Genomic DNA, 18859 nt, shown 5'->3' on the forward strand with positions numbered 1-18859 from the left:
GCATTCTTTGGTTTTGCCTACTTTCAACGAGACACATTAGTAAGACTCGAGGATCAGGTGTTGGATCACAGTCCTTTCCAACAAGGCAAAAAAGATATTGCATTAAATGAGGGAGAGGAACCCAGATTGCCACCCTGATACTCTCTGGGGGTGGGGGGAGAGGGTGGCACCACTAAAATGATTTGCCGCCACCAGCAGGGCAATTTATTTTGAAATGTTTCTTGGGGACCAGGTTCCCAGGGCCTTGTGGTCGCTCTTCAAACTGTGATCCAACTGAGTGCATCCAACCTTCCTGGGAGAGTCTATTAGCCAATTAGTGTCTACTGGTTGGTCCTACAGCTAATGACTATGGTTTTAATTTGCAGAGGCTTTAGTGAGATTTCTGTTCAAGGGGCTGGCGGGCAGAAAGCAGTAGCAGCAGTGTAGTAAAGGTAGGAAGGAGGGGAAGAGGGAGAAAACTCATGCAGATATATATCCTTAGACTTAGGCCTCCAGACTTAAAGATGGAAAAGAATCAACTTTCACCTTTTCCTTTATTGTATCAACCTGCAAAGGAATTCAGAAGGTGCAGCTTAGAGGAAAAAAACTCACTCCATAATAGAGCATTTCTTTTTCTTTTAAAGGTAGATTAAGCAAAGAGCAAAGAAGGGTGGGGGGGGTATTAAAACCTTTTAAAAAAACCAAAAACATATTGGAAGTTATCTGCTACTGAAAGCCAAGTTGGGCTTCCGATTCCAAGGCCAGGCCAGGTTATACACAATGTACGTTGTGAAACTGAGTGCAGGCTTTCTGGACTAGGATGTTGCTATGCTGAGATTGCTGCCCCCAGGTTAAAGGAACAAGGTTACTGCTGCCGCCACCAAAATTATTTCTTCCTTAACTCCTGCATGCTGGGTTCAAGTCCTTTTTTGACCTGTGACCCTGTGTTTCTGAAAGGAACAGAGCCTTGTGGGCTAGGGCTGGGATCCAGTCTAAATAGTTCACATCCCAGCATGCACAGAACCACCTAATCTCAGCCTTGGTCACCCAGTTTTCTCACACTTTCAGGAGCAGCAGGAGTACGCTTTTAGGAGTTTTGACTGTTTTCGGAAGGTTATTGTAAACTGTTTTTAAAGAGGTTTATTGTTTTAGCATTGATACATTTGCCGCCCTGGACTCCTTTGGAGGAAAGTGTGGGATATAAATTCAGTAACTAAAATAAAATACTCCCATTTAAACGATTATACGGCTACTGAGCAACTTTCACTGTTTTTAATCGAGAGCTATTGCGGCAAGCACTACAAGGTTCTGGATAAATCAAATGCACCTTTCCATAAACACAGGAGTGCTGCTTGGGGGTTGGGGGGTGGAGAGAGAATTCAGACTTCCTAGATCTAGGAAGGCAACTTCTGGGAGCATGAGCTGGCTGGGGTCATTGAGGCACCATTCTTTCAGCGAAAGGATTGCTGAGATCGCCCAAAACCTTTTGGAACCCCTGAAACACTCAAGTTTTAAGCTGGTGCTGCAACAAGCAAGTGGAAAGCCAGCCGCTCAAGAGATACCTCTTTGAAAGCATCACTTGGGCTGAGTCGAGGAGACCAGAAACCCATTTTCACAGCTTGACCAACAAGGGAGGTGGTCAGTATGGCAAAGAGCAAATCACCTAGCAGGGACTGCAGCACTTGTTGCTGGACAGATTGTTCCTGAGTGGGCAAAGCTTCCAACCACCCCTGAAGAAGATCCACAGTGGATGATAGAAACAGACCCTTTCTGGCTTGCTACATACTTCTGCACCGGGATGTCAGCTCACGTAAGGAGGAATTGCAAAGGTCTGGTTGCATCACAGTAATTGAAAATGCCAGCATATGCGGGAAACACAGCATTCAATCCTTTGTGGATTTAAGTCTTACGGATGAACCACTCTTGATTACCCGCAAAAGTGGCTTCCAACCTGCAGGAATTGGTCTTGCGAGACCAATGCTAGACTGATCAGGGGGCTCCAATTCCAGGCACATCCTCCAAGCTCAGCAATGGTAGAAGTTGTGGCTGATTACACGGTATCACCTGCTCTGGTCCTGGACCTGATCTAGGGCTGCTTCCTGGGAGGGACTGCTCTTTATCAACACAGCCAGAACCTATTTAACTATGTTATAAAAACGGTGACTTGAAAAACTTGTGCTCAAGCTTGCTTTCCCCTCCTCCCTCCCATTCCCTTTTCCTCTTGTGCCATGTCTTACTGATCGGGGGGGAAAGTCTCAAGAAGAACAAGTGCCAACGAGGACAGAGACTGACACTCCAAGAAGCACAACGCAGGGGTTAGTCGCACACATAACACACAACTGATTGTGTTCATGGGGAAACAGCACGGCAAGCAACCAGCAGGGAGGCCTCTGATTTATTGGGGTGGGCGGGCTCTGAGGCCCTCCTTACCTTGCTCAAATACTCCTTCATGACCTGGATGAAGTAAGGCATGGCAAAATCCATGATATTGTGCCTCCAGGCTGTCTCCAGGACAACATCTGGCCGGAGGAGGTCATAGCAGGTGAAGAGGCAGGCCCCAAAACACTCCCTCTTGCCCTCCTGCAGGAACCACTGCAACAACTCTTCCGCCAGCTCAGTGTCTTTGGACTCCGAAGCGTACTGCATGGCATCCTGGCAGGGGAAGCAGGTGACAAAAATCAGAAAATGTGCCAAAAAAGAGGAAAAGAGAAGAATGTGTCAAGCAATGATGTGTAACTGCCCTACTGCTCAAGAGCGGCCTAGCCGTTGCCCACCTACCCCAACTTCATGTTTGGGACTACAAATCCCATCAGCCCCAGCAATGTTTTGGACTACAAATCCCATCAGCCCCAGCAATGTTTTGGACTACAAATCCCATCAGCCCCAGCAATGTTTTGGACTACAAATCCCATCAGCTGTGTTGGGAGCTATAATCCAAAATATCAGAGTGGGGGAAAGGCTGGCCTCTCCACTGTGTGTTTTCCATCTGCAGTAGCTGCTACCAGGGCAACATTTTCAAAAGGAATGAGGTTACTAGGGATCTTCAGAATGTTCTTCACACTTTTCTTTTACTCGGGCTCTTTTTAAATATATCCACGTTTATGAAAAATGCCTTTTTAAATGTTAAGGACAGGAAACGCTTTTTTATTCTTCCCCCAAAGTAGAATGCTGTGATTTCCCAGAGAGGTTCAGAAGCCTAAATTTGTTTCATGTCACATGCAGTTTTAGATGGGTATCAGCTTTATGTATTCCAAACTTGAGCTACTTTTACATGAATATGGGACTGATGAGTTGTTTGACGATGCCCCCTTTCTTCGCGCATTGCAGTTGCGGAACCTATCATATCTTAACTCTATTGTGTCCGATTTAGATGTCTAGTGATGAGAAGCTGCTCTGGAACCTATTGGTGAAGGGTAGTCTACAAAGCGCTTGAACAGACGTATTTCACATGGATGTGTAGTCTGCTTCTTTAAGAACACTTGTTTTCCAACAGCTGGGTGAGCAGATCCAATTATGTGAATCTGAATAAACCATACAATTTTGAAGACAAGAAGGAGAGGACAAACACCATGTCATGGAGGGTTGCAAGCACAAATCGAAGGGCCTTGGAAACTCTTCTGCAAGCAAAGCTGCTTTGCCCTCATCGCTGCCTCCTGCTGGCCACCCTCCCGATACAGACAGGCAGCGCTCACCCCACCAGCCCTGTCACCTTGTATAGCCTGTCTTTCTTGCACAGCTCCACACTCTGCTTCCAGCGGTTGTTGCCTTTGAAGAGATACGCAGCGATTCTCCTGAACTCAATCAGCTCGTGCTTCTCCAGGCGCTGAGCAAGGGAGATGTTGTCAAAGTTGTCATAGGCATCTATCGAGGTCCTGAGAGCCTGGATGCGGGGAAGGAGGTTTTAAAATGGCGCTTTCGGGCCAATGAAGGCAGGGTATAGGTATAAATATAATAAAATAATATTTCAGAGAAACAGAGGATGTAGTTTCTGATGCACAGAACTGAAGATGAGTTTTAGCATCCTGAGAACATGTGACACCCTGAAACCGTTCCTACCTGATAGTCTTCTTCTATAATGAAGAGGTTGTTCAGAGATTCGTTCACCGATTTGTTATTGTGGTTCTGAACGGAGCGCAAGTAGGGCTTCACCAGTGGAAGCTGTTTAACCTGTGAACAGGGGTAGGAGGTTACTGCATGACCCAACCAAGCAGCCAGGGGCTATTTAATCATTTTTTTAACTACCTTAAAGTTGGGGGGGGGGATCTTGGCCAAGTGGCTGTGCTCTGATCTGTGGCAAGGCCACTTCCAAATTAAGGAGGGGATGCAGATGGAAGTTTCCTCCAGAGAGGGATGACCCTACCTTGCTGAAGAAGTTGACCGCACGCGTGTGGTCCAGTCGGGGAGACAGCACCATCAGCAAGTCGTTGAGCAGCAGAGGTTTGAACTCCAAGTAAAACTGGATCGCTTTGTAATACAGCTCCACGTTGGCCACCTGAGGGAAGCAAAGGCGGGTTAACTGGCTCCCAAACATTTGCAAGGGTGGCAGGGAAAGCTTAAGGTCACAAAGGCGCAATTCTGGCTATCCCCGGCACAACGCCTCCTTCGCTTTGGCACAGTTCCCAACAGAAAGCCACTTGCTCATCCAACACACCAGTGGGACAGGATCATGCAGGTGCTTCCTGTTCCAATGGCCAAATCAAAATACCCACACAAGATATAAAACCTACCAAGGGGAATTCACTGAGAAACAGGACAGTACCTTAGTGATGATGTCTTTGAACTGCCCTTCCTTCCAAGCATCTGTCGGGTGGTTCATCATGGTAATGATGGCGTTATCGTATTCTTCGTATTTGTCGTACAGGAAGACTAACTCGGCCCAAAGATGGGCTTGTTCAGCTGCCCTCAACACCTTCAAGAAATGAAAATGGTTTAGACTATGGTCTGCAGGAGTCTGTCAGGTCACCCACAGCGTCTGTGAAGAACACTTTAGAGCCTTGAATTGTATGGAATTCAAATTGTAATACAATATAGAAATCTCACAGCATCTAGAGCAGTGCATCACAATTGCTACAAAAGGCAGAAAAATCATTAAGTGGTCCACCAGGACCCTGAACAACTTTTAGGTGATCCATGGAGGGTAAACCACTGGTTTAGAGTATTAGAACCAGTCTAGAACAGGCTGAGAGCCTTCCTAGCTTAGACTAGCACAGCATCTGTGTTCAACAATAACCAACCAGATGCCTCTGGGAAGCTCCAATGGCAGTCTTCCTCAGTTGCTCCCGACCAACTGGAATTCACAGGAAAGCAAACCCTGCCTCCCAATGCCCAGAGCTACTTGGCCATTATTATGTCTAATAGCCATCAACAGGTCTCCTGCCCATTCAGTTTGTCTGACAGGCCCATGGAGAGCGCTGCCCTGCCACAAGTGTGCACTGTTGGAGCCACTGTTGCCGCTGGTGCTACTGAACTTCAATGTCTGAGCCAGAATGGTGACAGCATTTGCTCCTTGAAAACATGCTGCAGTGCCACCCAAATTGCCTTGAGAAAGAGGAAGCGTATGAGCGAATTCTCCTCCACCTTGATGACGCCTGTGAGGTAGGTTAGGCTAACAGGCAGCAATGGCCCAAGGCCACCCTATAGCTGAATGGGGACATATTACGAAGCTGCACTACCACCAGTTCAGACAAGATCTTTTGCTCAATTTGTAGCCGCTCCCCATGGGCTCTAAGCAAGGAGGGGTCCCTCCCCAAATTTGAGCCAGGACCTCCCTGTTCCTAGTTTAACATAGTTCCCCCCCCAAAAAAAATGACCCCTGATTTTTTTTGGTATTGATGCTGCATTTTATGTTGTCTTTTATGCTCTTTTATGCTGTTTTTAAGTTGCATTTTAATCAATGTTTTATATTTGCTGTTAGCCGCCCTGAGCCCGGTTTTTATACCGGGATGGGCGGGGTATAAATAAAAAAAATATTTTATTATTATTAACTCACCAAAATGTTCAGCCACAATCACTCTGCAAGGTTCTGGATTTTTACTTTTTAACCTGTGATCTTCCTCTTACACAGCCACCCCCACCTGTTTTCTATTCCTCATACAGTTTGCAATCTCGGGGACAGAGTTACCTTAGGAATGTTGACTCGCGACCAAAAGAGCTCCAGGTGTTCCCTCATTTTCTGTGGCTTGAATTTGGAGTAGAGGATGGCCAGCTCCGTGAACATTCCCATATGGGCCCGCTCCAGCCCCAGAGCTGATTCCAACATGGTGATCAGCTCCTCAAAGTAGCCACGGTCCTGGGGGTGGTGGGGGAGAAAGAGTAATGAGTTAATGCTCAGCAGCCGCCTCCTCCTTGAGCACCCCTTTACGAAGGCAGAGCTCTGCAGTACCATCAGTACTGGCACACCCACGTTTTTTTTCCCCACCTCCCCATTACCTGGTAATAGTTGATGAGCTCCTCCAGTTCATCTGCATGCACAACAATGTGAAGGCCGCACATCTGGGCCAGGCGGAACTCTTTCCCATCCACGCACGCAAAGCAGACCTGGAGGGGGGAAACGTCAAAGACCGAGCTTCAGTTACCTTCTCTCTCAGAGGAACTGGGGGGAGCAGCAAAGTCCTCCTCTCTAGAAACCCCTTTCTCCACTGTTGCACTGAGCCAGCATCGTTCTCCAGATGATGCTAGACTCTAATTCCCATTAGGCTCAGGCTGGTGAGGCCAAGGATGATGGACCCATCTAGCCCAGCATTGACTGTACTGACTGGCAGCAGCTCTCCAGGCCTTTTTCAGGCCTTCCCAGTCCTACCTGGAGATGCCAAGGCTTGAACCTTTCTGCATGCAAAGCAGGTGCTCTACCACTGAGCTACAGCTCTTCCTTTAAAACCAAAGCAAGGCTCCAGTCCTCAGGGTTCTGAATCAAAGGCTGATTTAAACAGGAACAGAGGAAGCTGCTTTATACAGAACCTGACCATTGGTCCATCTAGTTCAGTACTTTCTACACTGACTGGCAGCGGCTCTCCAGCGTTTAAGACAGAGGACATTCCCAGCCCTACCTGGAGATGCCAGGGATTGGAGCTGGGGACTCTTCCCTGACACTGTCACGTCTGATCAGCCCTCTCCTCTTCCATGAATCTCTCTACTTGCCCCCGCCCTCTTTTAATGCTACCTATCAAAGCCAACAGGAACAAGCTTTGCATACTGCATGAAGCAAAGGGCTCACCTCCTTCCAAGTCCGAGTGCTGTTTGCTTTCCGGGCCCCGTCCACGGCTGCCTGATATTCGCCGAGGTGGACCAGCGTGGAAGCCAAGCGCCCAAAGTTGGAGACATTGTTATAGAGAAGCTTGGCTGCGTCATACATCTTCTCATCATAGCAACGGTCGCCAACCTAGAGAGGAAAACGGTGAAGAGAAAAAGTGCTTGATTTCATCCATCCAACCATGCTCATTCCGTACTCAAGCATCCTCTCTTAAAATTGAGGTCACATCTCCCCTTACTACTTGTTCTCAATTATCTGAATACCTTTTCTCTGATTACACCCCCCCCCCCGCACACATTTTTTCTCTATTTTCAACTTCTCGTTATTTAGGCACCATCTGTCCACCCCACCCTGCAAAGCAATGACAAGACGAGGCTAAACTATCTGAATCATTTGACCATACGAAAGCATTTATCTAAGCTTTCTGAGTGGGATGAACAGTTCCAATGATATATGAATGCTGGACCGATCAATTTGACAAAGTGTGGTTCCAGTTTGCCAGTTTTGTGAATGGGAATAGAGACCCACACCACAGTATGGCACAGCTACATTCTCGCTGGCTCGATCTCAGTGATATGCCCTCACACGTAACACAGTTTGAATTACATTTCACAAGTTCTGGAAATTTGGAAACTCCTGACTGCCTGTATAAGCTTTCACTGCTCCACACATAGGTCACTGTACACTTTTGTTCATTTGTGACTTAACGCCAATAAAACAAAGCAAAAAAACGCTACTGGACCAGTTTAACCAAAAAGCCTGGCTTTCCTTTTACAAAAACACATGCCCAAGTTTAGTTCCATTATTTCAGAAGCCCATTTGTTCTGTTTCTGTTCCATTCTTTCTCCAAAGAGCAGTTTACATGGCTCCTACACACTTTACCCCCCCAACAGCCCTTTGAAGTAGGGTGGGCTGTGAGGTGGTGACTGTCTTAAGGCCACCCCCAGGGCAGTTTTAGGGCTGAGTGGAGATTCTAACCAGGTCCTCCGAGCCTTCAACACGCTAACCACTCCAAAGAAAACTTCTCAGATCCCATATAAAAATCATTTTGATACTTGAGGTCTCCTCCCCCCAAAAATCATTGTATCTAAGAGTGTAAACCCAAACCTTGCAAAGAGACAGGAGGAGCTGAACTAACCAAACTCAAAACAAAACAAAACACCCCACACTTGAAATTCGCATTTAAAAGGCTGACGGAAGGACTCACTTGTTGAATGTGGGCATTGTTTGGCCCGTTGATGAATTCTTCCAGCTCGGCCAAACGGTTTGTTTTAGCAAGTGCAAAAATGAGTTCCGTCTCCACATAGGATTCCCGGGCCTTCCTGCGGGCCATCTGCAAGTATTTCACCAGCTCCTCCCAGTTTCCTAAGTTGGGGGGCGGAGAGGAGAGAAAGAAAGAAAAAAAAGTTCAAGGTCACATCATGCTGACAATCAGCAGCATTGCCCAGTTAGGCTGAAAGGCAGAGATCCTTCACTTCGTACTTATTACTCGACCGCAGTCTCACTCGACGAAGAACGTCACTTATTAGGAAAGGGAGGGGTGGACAACATCACGGCATGTGCGACACTGGCAAAAAGCAAAAACAGGATGAGCCCCCCCCAGAACACTGATTAATTCGTACTTAGACTTGAGCTGCGTGCTGAGCTATTAGAGCAAAACACAGTCGCTCATTCTTGCTGGACAGAACACAAGCTTCCCAAAACTAGGGAAGAGGGGAGGAAAAAAAAATCGGGTCAGCCAAACAATCCACTTCTTTGTCATCCGCCCCTTATACTGAGCAAGTCTGTTCAACGCATCTGGTAGAGGATAAATGTACTTTGCCAACCACTTGGGTATCTTGCCATTAGGGAGGGAGGCAGATCCTCATCTTTTCCTCTGCTATGGGTTTCAAAAAGTGGGACCCGAAAGGGTGGGGGGGAATAGACCCCTCTTGCAGTTATGGGAGGGGAGTTAAATGGGGGACAACCAATTGTTATGTTGGTACAAAGAAGTCTTCGTGTGATTGCAAGAATCCTGGAGAGGGGCCCTTCTCAGCCTGGTCACCCTGAAAGAAGGTGACAAAAACTGGGGAGTAGAGAGAAGAAAGCAAAGAGGCTCCTTTAACAGAAAGAAAGTCAATGTTGCAGGATAACTATGCTTCGAATAGCTGCTTCCTGCAACAAGGAAGAGGAAGACTTAATGCAGCAAGAGGGAGCGGGAATGGGAACACCCAGGAGGAAGGCACCTTATAATTATTTTAAATTTGAAGTTAAATTGTCAAAAATCTTTGAAACTCAAAAAAATAAAAAAGGCAAAGAAACTGGTGTAACGTGACATATGAGCCAGGCCACTGTCTCGTAACTAGGAATTTCTCATCCAATCAAGTTCTGCTTAAAATGTTTTCAGAAAGGAAGAGGAGGGCTGAGGGGGAAAGTTTCACGTGCGACTGGCTGCAATGCCAACCCTGCCTGATCCTGCCATTCTAGAGAAACTTGAAGGAAAGCAAAAACAGACCCCTCTCTCAAGGGCCCTATGCTGTGGAACAAACTCAGATCAGATTCCCATGTGCAATAGCCAGCTCTTTAATCACTCTCTTGTGTTTCTGGGTTGTCATGGTGGAGCATGGGGGGTGGAACCAGATATAGCTGCCAGGACAGGTCTTGATCTTCCAACCACCCCGCAGGGTGACTCCGCATGTGGGAAGGACCACTCACCCAACATCATAAGAGTGACAGGTGACTGAAACCTGTCAAAGTCCAAAGGAGGTTTTGGTAACCTCCAGAGGATCAGCAGGTTACAGCAGCCTCCTCCGAAGGCTAGGGGTGCCCCTTCAAAGGGGCTCCCCCTGGGACAACCAGCTGAGAATTGGTCACAGGGAGCCCCTTTCAAGTCTGGAGGGAGAAGCGCTCCTTTTAAAAAACAACAACCAGAAAACTGATTGCATTTAAAGCGCTTCTTTCAGTGCTTTGAATGCAACGTGTTGTAGCCAATGCTACTCAGAATAAAACCAATGGAAATAATGGACATGACTAACTTGGGTCCATTTATTTCAACTCTTGAGTAAAGCTTTGTTAGAGATAAGCTGCTTCCTCTGGAAAGAGAGGAAAAAAATGCTTCAATTAAGGAAGTGCTCCCCCTGCCCTGAGCAAGCAGTTTGTATTCAAAGTGCATTGAACCCAAATGGCTTCCTCCAGCCCACTGAGCTGAACTAGGGAGTTCCCAAAGTGGAACTCCCTAAGGTAGTCAATACCAGCCGAGTGGCGGGACTTTGGCAATGCAGGGCTCTCATTAAGGAATATGCCTGCAGAGACCTGCCCTGCGCTTTGAAGCCCCAACAATTGGCTGGTGGGACTTCAAAGCACCTTGCAGCCACCAACTGTCAGCTGACTGGATGTGCCTGCAGACCCCTTTTGATCCCAGCTGCAGCTTTAACTGCCCCTCATCTGACGTTGTGAGGTGAGGTATGGGCAGGGCTTTCTTCTCCAGCCGGAACTCAGTTCCAGCACCTCTCAGGCGGGCGCCATTGTCATTACAAGAGAACAAGGAAGGCGTTCATGGTGAGTTCCGGCTTCTAGAAAAAGTAGTACTGGGTATAGGGCAAAAGGGCTTGAGTAGGCCAAAATGGTGTGGTGGACCTAATTAGGCCCACAGGTCAGAGGCTCCCCACCCTGTGTTGGAGCAGGAGAAGTGGAGAGTTGATTGGAAAGGGAAGGGGGAATCAAACCTTGGCAACATTTTGCAACAAGGATGAGGAACCGGCAGCCCTCTAGGTGTGGGATTCCAGTTCCCACTAGTCCCAACAAGCAGGCCAAAACGGTGATGGGAGCCACAGTTTTCCCATCACGGTACTGCCATCCTTGTCCATTTTCTTCCAGCTGCCATAATTATAACTGTGCTTACTGCAAGCCACATTAAGAGCAATGCTGGACTGAGAATGTGAGATGAGAAGCAGAAGGAATGAATGAATTCTTGAAAGAAAGGAAGGTCACCCAATGCATTTACCGTATTTTTCGCACCATAGGACGCACCGGACAATAGGACGCACCTTGTTTTAGAGGGGGGAGAACAAGGGGAAAAAATTCTTCCGCTCTCTGACCAGCGCCCCTTCAGCAAAGCGGCAGGAAGCGATGCGCAGAGAGTGGGAGAATTTTCCCCTTGTTTTCCCGCTCTAAAACAAGGTGCCATTTAAGGTGCGTTCAGGTGGCTACCTTGGAAGCCTGGAGAGCTAGAGGGGTCAGTGCGCACCGACCCCTCTCGCTCTCCTGGCTTCAGGTTCCTTTCGACCTGCTCTTTGGGGCTGGCGGGGGGAAGCCCACCACCAGCCCCAAAGAGCAGGTCTGGGAGCAGCGGAAAGGCGCAGCGGAGAGGCTGCTGCCATAGCCGCGCGTCACCTCTCCAGCCGGGAGAGGGTCGCGGGGGGCTGCTTTAGCTCCGCGCGCGCTCTCCCGGCTGGAGAGGTGACGCGCGGCTATGGAGGCTCCTGCCATAGCCGCGCGTCGCCTCTCCAGCCGGGAGAGCGCGTGCGGCGCTAAAACAGCCCCTCGCGACCCTCTCCGGGCTGGAGAGGTGACGCGCGGTTATGGAGGCTCCTGCCTGAGCCGCGCGTCACCTCTCCAACCGGGAGAGGGTCGCGGGGCTATGGTGTCTTCGCTCCATAGGACGCACACACATTTCCCCTTCATTTTTGAAGGGGAAAAAGTGCGTCCTATAGAGCGAAAAATACGGTAAATTACGACTTCCGGGATGCGTCAAGCTTTTTTACAATCACAGAAGTGCTTAAGTTACTGCAATCCCACCTGGGTGCTGCCTGTTCTGAAAGCTCCCAGAAGGCAGGCTACTGAAAACCATACTTTATGTGGGGGTTCCCAAGCCTTACCGCTGGCATTCGCAGCCTGAACCACTTCCATGTATGAAGAAGGATCGTCCGCTTTGATGTAGGAGTCTATCGCTTCCTTAACCATCCCTTTCTGAAGCTGAGCTTTGGCAAGCTGGCTCCACACGGCTGGCTCATTGCAGCGCTCAGCGAACTCGTAGGCACGGTCCAAGTTGCCAATGTGTTCGATCAAAACCTAGAAAGTGGGGAGACGGCTGCCATTTAAAAAACAAAAACTAATAGCGTGCTTGTGCTAGGAATTTGCCAGTGCAAGAGTAGCTTGGCCAGAATTAAGCCTAGCATGTGCCTAGTTAGGCCTCCAAAAGCCTTCACACAAGCCACTTTATCAGGAACTCTTAACATGAGGCATGGGAAAAGCCCGCTATAAATCTTTGCAGCTTCCCCCCAAGGGTCTAATTAGTATCTAGGGCACCTGAGCTGTATGTAAAACCTGGGCTAGAACCCATGCAGACTGTGGTGAACTGGAACACTTGAAACTTGGGCTGGATTCCCTTGACACGGAAGTTGTGCCTTCAACACAAATACATGGAGCAGATTGGGGACACAAACCAAGACTCAGCTCTGTGAAGAGAACCATACCCAGAATTCAGATACATGGACACCCAGCATTACCTGCACTGCAGAGGTGTTGACATCAAACTTCCTGAAGATGGAGAAGGCCTCTTCAAAGAGTTCGTTGCTGATCGCGATGTTGGCAATATCGGGAGCATCATAGTTGTCCAGGCGGTTGATGTATTCCATCACTCGGGTCCGGTCGGCCTTGATAGCCGTCAGAATGAGGAGGTTCTGCAGATTCCTTTACAGGAAAAAGGAAGCAATAGTAAAGCAAGGAATTAAGGCATCAGCAGCCATCATTCAAAATGACATAATAAAGGTTTAGAGTGAGTTCACAGGTTCAGCCCCAGATCTCTGAGAAGGGTTTTTGGCCCGAGGACCTTAGAAGTGTACCTGGCAGTTGCTGACAGAAAGGGGCTCGATCAGGTGTGAGGAGCCTTTGTGCCCCAGATGTTGCTGAACTACAACTCCCATAATCTCTGGTCATGCTTGCTAGGGCTGGTGGGAGTTGCAGTTCTGCATCATCTGGGGCACAAAGGCTTCCAAACCTGGGCTACATATGCAAATAGTGTGACTTGGTATAATAATGAAGTGCCACTTAATATTCATTCAGCAATTATAAGGAATCAAGCCTTCCACTCTGGAACTCCCTGTCCATTGAGATTAGGCAGATGTCTTCATCGTACAGTGGTACCTCAGGTTAAGTACTTAATTCGTTCCGGAGGTCTGTTCTTAACCTGAAACTGTTCTTAACCTGAAGCACCACTTTAGCTAATGGGGCCTCCTGCTGCTGCCGCACCGCCGGAGCCCGATTTCTGTTCTCATCCTGAAGCAAAGTTCTTAACCTGAAGCACTATTTCTGGGTTAGCAGAGTCTGTAACCTGAAGCGTATGTAACCTGAGGTACCACTGTACTCTTATTTTGGCACCTGCTAAAAACAGCCCCTTACACTGCTAAAAATCTTATTCAGCAAGCTGCCTGAGCTTTTGAGGTTTTCTCACAAATTTCCAAGCATCTCCCCCAAATATTATTTGAGGTGTGAGGGTAAGGGTACGACAGACAAACACAAGAGTACTGACCTATGTTCACTGAACACGGAATTGTCAAGAACAATTTTCTCCAGCAACTCAATGAGTTCATTGGGAAGGTCGGCGGTCATGAAAGCCTTGACTGTGACAGATACTTCTTCAGGGTCCTGAGTTTCAGAGAGAGCTGTCTGCACGACCTGATGAGAGAAGGAGGGATCTGAGCAATGGGTACCCACAGCTGGCAACTTGCTTGCCTACTGCTCACTTTCTTAAGTGTACACACAGCACAAGCAAAGGGGAACAGAGGGGAGCGCAAAGTACCTGGTCAATCAGGGGTCTCCGGTAAGGGTTGCTCTCCAGCAGTACACTGGCCCACAGCTCAGGGTCCTTGCGGCGCACCAAGTAACGCGACAGGCTCTTGAAGAGGGAGTTCTCATTGCAAACCTGGAATGCGAAAGAATAATATATTCAGGCAGGGAAACCAAGGTGTTCTAGTGTGAGGGGGAGGAAGAGAGAGAAAGCGTCAAGAGTTCTGAGCCTGGATTTTACAGAGGTAAAAAGTTCTCAGCCAGTGCACAGCCTTTAGTCATTTGGGAGGGTCTGGAGTAGAACATGGGTTGGAACAGAGCAGTCCTGCCTGGGGATGTCGGTTTCTGGCTACCGCTCTTTGCTCTCTCTTTTTTGTTCATGTGTTTTTATTGAATGGATTTCTGAACATACAAACAACAAGCTGCAATGGTGTTCAATGTAAAGTTTGGTAGATTAGCTTAAGCAGTCTCTCCGTAGGTCTCCATGGGTAGATGGAGGAATAACAGAATCAGAGAGTTGAAAGGGTCTCCAAGGGTCATGGAGACAAACCCCCCTGGGATGTAGGAATTACAGCTAAAGCACCTCTGACAGATGGTCACTGAACCTCTGCTTAAAAATCTCCAATGAAGGAGCGCCCAGCACCTTCTGAGGGAGACCATTCCACTGCCAAACGGCTCTTACTATCAGTTCTTCCTGATGTTTAGTTTCTTGTAACTTGAAGTCATTAGTTTGGGTCCTTTCCTTTGGAGCAGCAAAAAACTAACTAGTATGAAATAAAATAAAACCAAGCCAAACTGTGTTGAAGTCACCTCTTTTTAACTTTTCAGCTAAAGCAATCTGCCAAATGTTTGCCTACCACCTCCATAATGTTAATCCTAGAACAGTTTTCCAGTGTTTCCTTACCAGCTGATGAGCCGCCGCCATAGAGAATACAACTCAGTCCTTTTAAGGAAAACTGGCCTTTTGATTTTCAAATACAGACAGCAACACTAGTTGAGGAATACACTGAAACTTACAACCTGCTGTTTTAACAGTCTCTTCAAATCGAGTGTTCCATTTTGCCAGCCAATTTAAGTTCTGCTGCTTCTGAGTATATACAATCTTGAGAACTGCTTTGATACGTGTCCTATTTTTTCATTATCATATCCAGCATCATTTCCTGACTCTGAAAGACACTACAAGAGCATCTTTCTAGCTAAGAGAGACTCAGTGTGTTGGATACTCACATTAATTAACTCCTGGTCACACTGCCCACGCTCATAAGCGACACAGGCCAGATGCGGGTCTCTCTTCTCGCAATACTTCCCCACCACCCGGCTGTCGTAGTAGGGGTTCTCGCGAAGGAACCTCTCGGGGTTGTTGTTACTGTCAATGTAGATTTTAGCCAGTGCGTTGTGGGTGGCTGGTTCCTCGCAGCCCTCGTGAATTCGGGCTTCCAGCCAGGGAAGGAGGAGTTTCAACCTTTAAAAAGGGAAAAGGAAAAAAAAGAGTCAATTGGTAATAAACTAACAACACAAAAGAACAGAGCCACAACTCAAAAAACAGGTTCAACATTCCTGGTTAGCAATACCAGGGAATGTTGATGCCCCCGCAAAAGAGAACACTATTCCCACAAGCCGTGTGAGGTTTACCTATTTCTTTTTTCTACTTCGGCAACAAGCTCATCCGTGGAGAACTGCCCTCTCACAACCAGGATCAGGCTCTTTATGACGTCTTCGGAGCAGTCCACGTCAAGCAAGCCCCCGATGACCACAGGGAGGCGACTCGGGTTCACCTGCAGCAGCAGCACCAAGATGTCATTAAAGCAGCAAAACCACAATTAGACGCAACAGGCTCCAAACCTCAGACTCCACCCTCACGTTACTGCCCAAAAGAAGCTCGAGCTCCCGTAGCGGGACAGCGAAGGATGCAACGCTGGAGGGCAGTTAAGCAACCAGACCCTGCCAGAAGGTGTCCTTTGTTCTGGGGTGCTTTGGCTCTATTGGCATAGGAAGCCAACAGGGAAACCACCCCCAACCTTTGAGTGCCTTTCATTAGGCACACTTTTGACAATGCGGGTCACTATATAAGAGGGGTTTGAAGCCAGTTAACTACAAGTTTTCAAGGTTAAATTCTGTACAGACTAGAAATCCAAGACAGCAGCCCAATGGGATTAAAGCCAGAGCGCTGTTTGTTTATTTAAAGAAATACATACTGTTATTTCGTTTTAAAAATATGCATCAAAGGGGCCTATGGCAATGATACATTCAAAAACATACAATAAAAGCCGTATTAAGGCATCAGTTAATTATTGTGGAAAGATGCATGCACTGGCATGGTTATTGTGCTGGACTATGGCCTGGTTGCCGGGGGGGAAATGGGGAGGGGGAGAACTACCTTGAGCTCTTTGGAGGAAAAGTGGGGTATCAATGTAATGAATGAAATAAATAATATTCTTAATTGTCTGCATATGGGAAAGTTTTCAGCAGGTGGTACCTCGGGTTAAGTACTTAATTCGTTCCGGAGGTCCGTTCTTAACCTGAAACTGTTAACCTAAAGCACTATTTCTGGGTTAGCGGAGTCTGTAACATGAAGCATATTTAACCTGAAGCGTATGTAACCCGAGGTACCACTGTATTCCATAGAACTGGGCTGATGACACTAAAGACTCCATTTCTGGTTTTCAATCAGATAAGCCTCATCAACTCAGGGAGCGACCGATGAGCTAGATGATCTCATTGACTGAGCTGAAGTTTATGTGAGCACTACCATTTCTTGACTGCGTCAGTTTGTGACAAAAAGCAGCCAGTGAGCCAAGGTGGCTTATCCCGGAAGGTCTGATGGTTCCCCTTTTCAGGACTTATAACCACCTGCTCCTTACCTTCTGCACATAGATCTCAATGTATTTTTGGAGGTTGTTCCTGTACAAGTACAGCACTAGATCGTGCACAAAGTCAAAGCGGTCGCAAACGATGATCAGTGGGAGCTGGTCTGTCAGTTTTGCTTCCTGCAAAAAAAAGGGGGTGGGTGGGAGAGAAATCAAGGTTTGAATGAACTCCTCCCCCCACTGCTTTCCTGAAGAGGGCTGTAACTGTGCTGTGAAAAGCAAGTTTGGCGAGATGAAGGCATCTATACACCCTAGGGACAGACAGGTTTCTATCCAAATTTAATCTAATGAGTTTATTTACAGACTTGGTTCTTCTTTACAACCATACATGTCCCAAGGTCTTATCCTGGTCCAAGCTCCCAATTTATTATTTTTGTGGTTGTTTTTTTTTTTTTAAAAAAAGTCATCAAAATTACAGCCACAGCTTCACGCTTTGCAGGCAGTTTTACAAAATGCACAAGGCGCCAAAAGGATTACAAGCCTAGACTAGGCCTCAGCATTTGCCAACTGCTACAAGTTACACAGTGCGCAGGATCAACTCAGATTGCGGCTGCTAATACAGATTAAGGCTTGCGTTAATACCGAAGGGTGGCGTGCTTAGAGTACTTGAGCCCTTTCACCTTGCACTTCCAAGTCATGTCTGCCTGATCCCCTCAGGCAAGTGAATAATTTCCGGGTAGCCAAATGGAGGAAGCTCTTGCAAATTGGAGAGACTGGATTCTTGCTCGCCTCCATCCTCCTGTTTGGGCCCATCAGCATGTATTGAAAGAACACCTTGATCTGAACGCAGTGTCTTCTAATCCAGTCTCTTAAAACAGGATCTGCTGTTCCCATTGGGACTGGTGGGAAGACTAACAGCAGGTGGCGCCAGAGCCAACAACAGCCACCTCATTCTAGTTCTGTCCCCATCCTCTTCCTTGCCGAGTTTTACAAGGGCAACAGTCCTCTTGAACTAGACCCCTTGTGGGGACCTTAGCAACTCTTCCCCAGCTGAGGATGAGGGAAGCAATCCAAGGACAACATGCAACCCAAATACACAGCGGAAGCAACTTGGGAAAAGTGGCCAACTTACAAGAGTCGCTATCGCCCCAGCTCAAGAAACCCTACGCAGCTGTTGCAATTTGTTATGTGTGGGTATGAAATGCTACCCCTCCTCAGAGTAGACCAGTGGTTCCCAACCTTTTTTTCTTTGGCCATGCCCTAAGCATCTCTAAAATCCTGATTGCCACCCACCCCCCACCCAGTGACATATAATTCTTATTATTCAAAAAGTGAACTCCTATTCACGTGGAGGAAGCCTAAAAGGCCATTAACTTGGTCTAAACAAGCTTCCAAATTGCCCCCCTTAAAAATTAAATTGCCCCACGTTGGAAACCACGGGAGTAGACCCACTGACGTTAATAGGAACGTCTAGCTTGATTCGTTAATTTCAATGGGTCCACCCTGCGCAGGATTTTGTTGAATCCAACTCTGACTCCTAGTAATGAAATGATAGGTAGCGTTCTTCTCTGTGAATGACATTTGAAAGCAAGGTGTCAAGGTCACACACGCACGCACAAGAAAGGATTGTGTTCTAAAAGGAAAATTAAGCCACCACACACACACAGTTTTTCCAAGGCTGCTAATCCCAGGATACAAGCCTCTACACTAAAAGTGGACACTGAAGGAGTTAACAGATCGGGGAGACTTCTATACTGGAAGGTTTACCTGGTACATGTCCTGAACATCCCACAGACACAAGGATCAGCACAAAAGACAACAGACTGATCAGGAAATGGTTGACTCACAAACACATACACGCAACTCAAAACCGCTGCTTATAAACTAACTCCAAAGAAACTGCTAGATTACTTTACAAGGGTCCCAAAGCCTCTTCCTTTGATCTAGCTCCCCACACCATCCCCACTAACAAGATCTATTCCTCCCTAAGGGCTGTCCCCCATGTTAGCCCTATTCAGAGGAGACCTATTGAAGCGGATGGATATGGCTAACCAGAGCT

The 18859-nt window shown here is 47.4% G+C and overlaps 1 protein-coding gene across 2 annotated transcripts in view; it reads right to left on the bottom strand.

Annotated features, from left to right (window-relative positions):
• The window catches only part of CLTC (clathrin heavy chain), a 73805-nt gene that overhangs the window by 6246 nt on the left and 48700 nt on the right, over nt 1-18859 (bottom strand). The window contains exons 15-31 of one of the 2 annotated variants that reach the window (XM_081890133.1): nt 16855-16980; nt 15626-15768; nt 15221-15455; nt 14007-14129; nt 13737-13882; nt 12715-12898; nt 12085-12277; nt 8436-8593; nt 7193-7357; nt 6409-6516; nt 6101-6268; nt 4739-4888; nt 4340-4471; nt 4036-4146; nt 3689-3859; nt 2410-2631; nt 526-546 (exon numbers count right to left, since the gene is read on the bottom strand). In XM_081890133.1, coding sequence (XP_081746259.1) covers nt 526-546; nt 2410-2631; nt 3689-3859; nt 4036-4146; nt 4340-4471; nt 4739-4888; nt 6101-6268; nt 6409-6516; nt 7193-7357; nt 8436-8593; nt 12085-12277; nt 12715-12898; nt 13737-13882; nt 14007-14129; nt 15221-15455; nt 15626-15768; nt 16855-16980 — 2556 coding nt within the window. The remainder of the gene's footprint in view (nt 1-525; nt 547-2409; nt 2632-3688; nt 3860-4035; nt 4147-4339; nt 4472-4738; nt 4889-6100; nt 6269-6408; nt 6517-7192; nt 7358-8435; nt 8594-12084; nt 12278-12714; nt 12899-13736; nt 13883-14006; nt 14130-15220; nt 15456-15625; nt 15769-16854; nt 16981-18859) is intronic. The other variant, XM_081890134.1, reaches the window with a different exon arrangement.

Source organism: Podarcis melisellensis (assembly GCF_964234715.1).
Source record: "Podarcis melisellensis genome assembly, chromosome: 15".
Lineage (NCBI taxonomy): Eukaryota > Metazoa > Chordata > Lepidosauria > Squamata > Lacertidae > Podarcis > Podarcis melisellensis.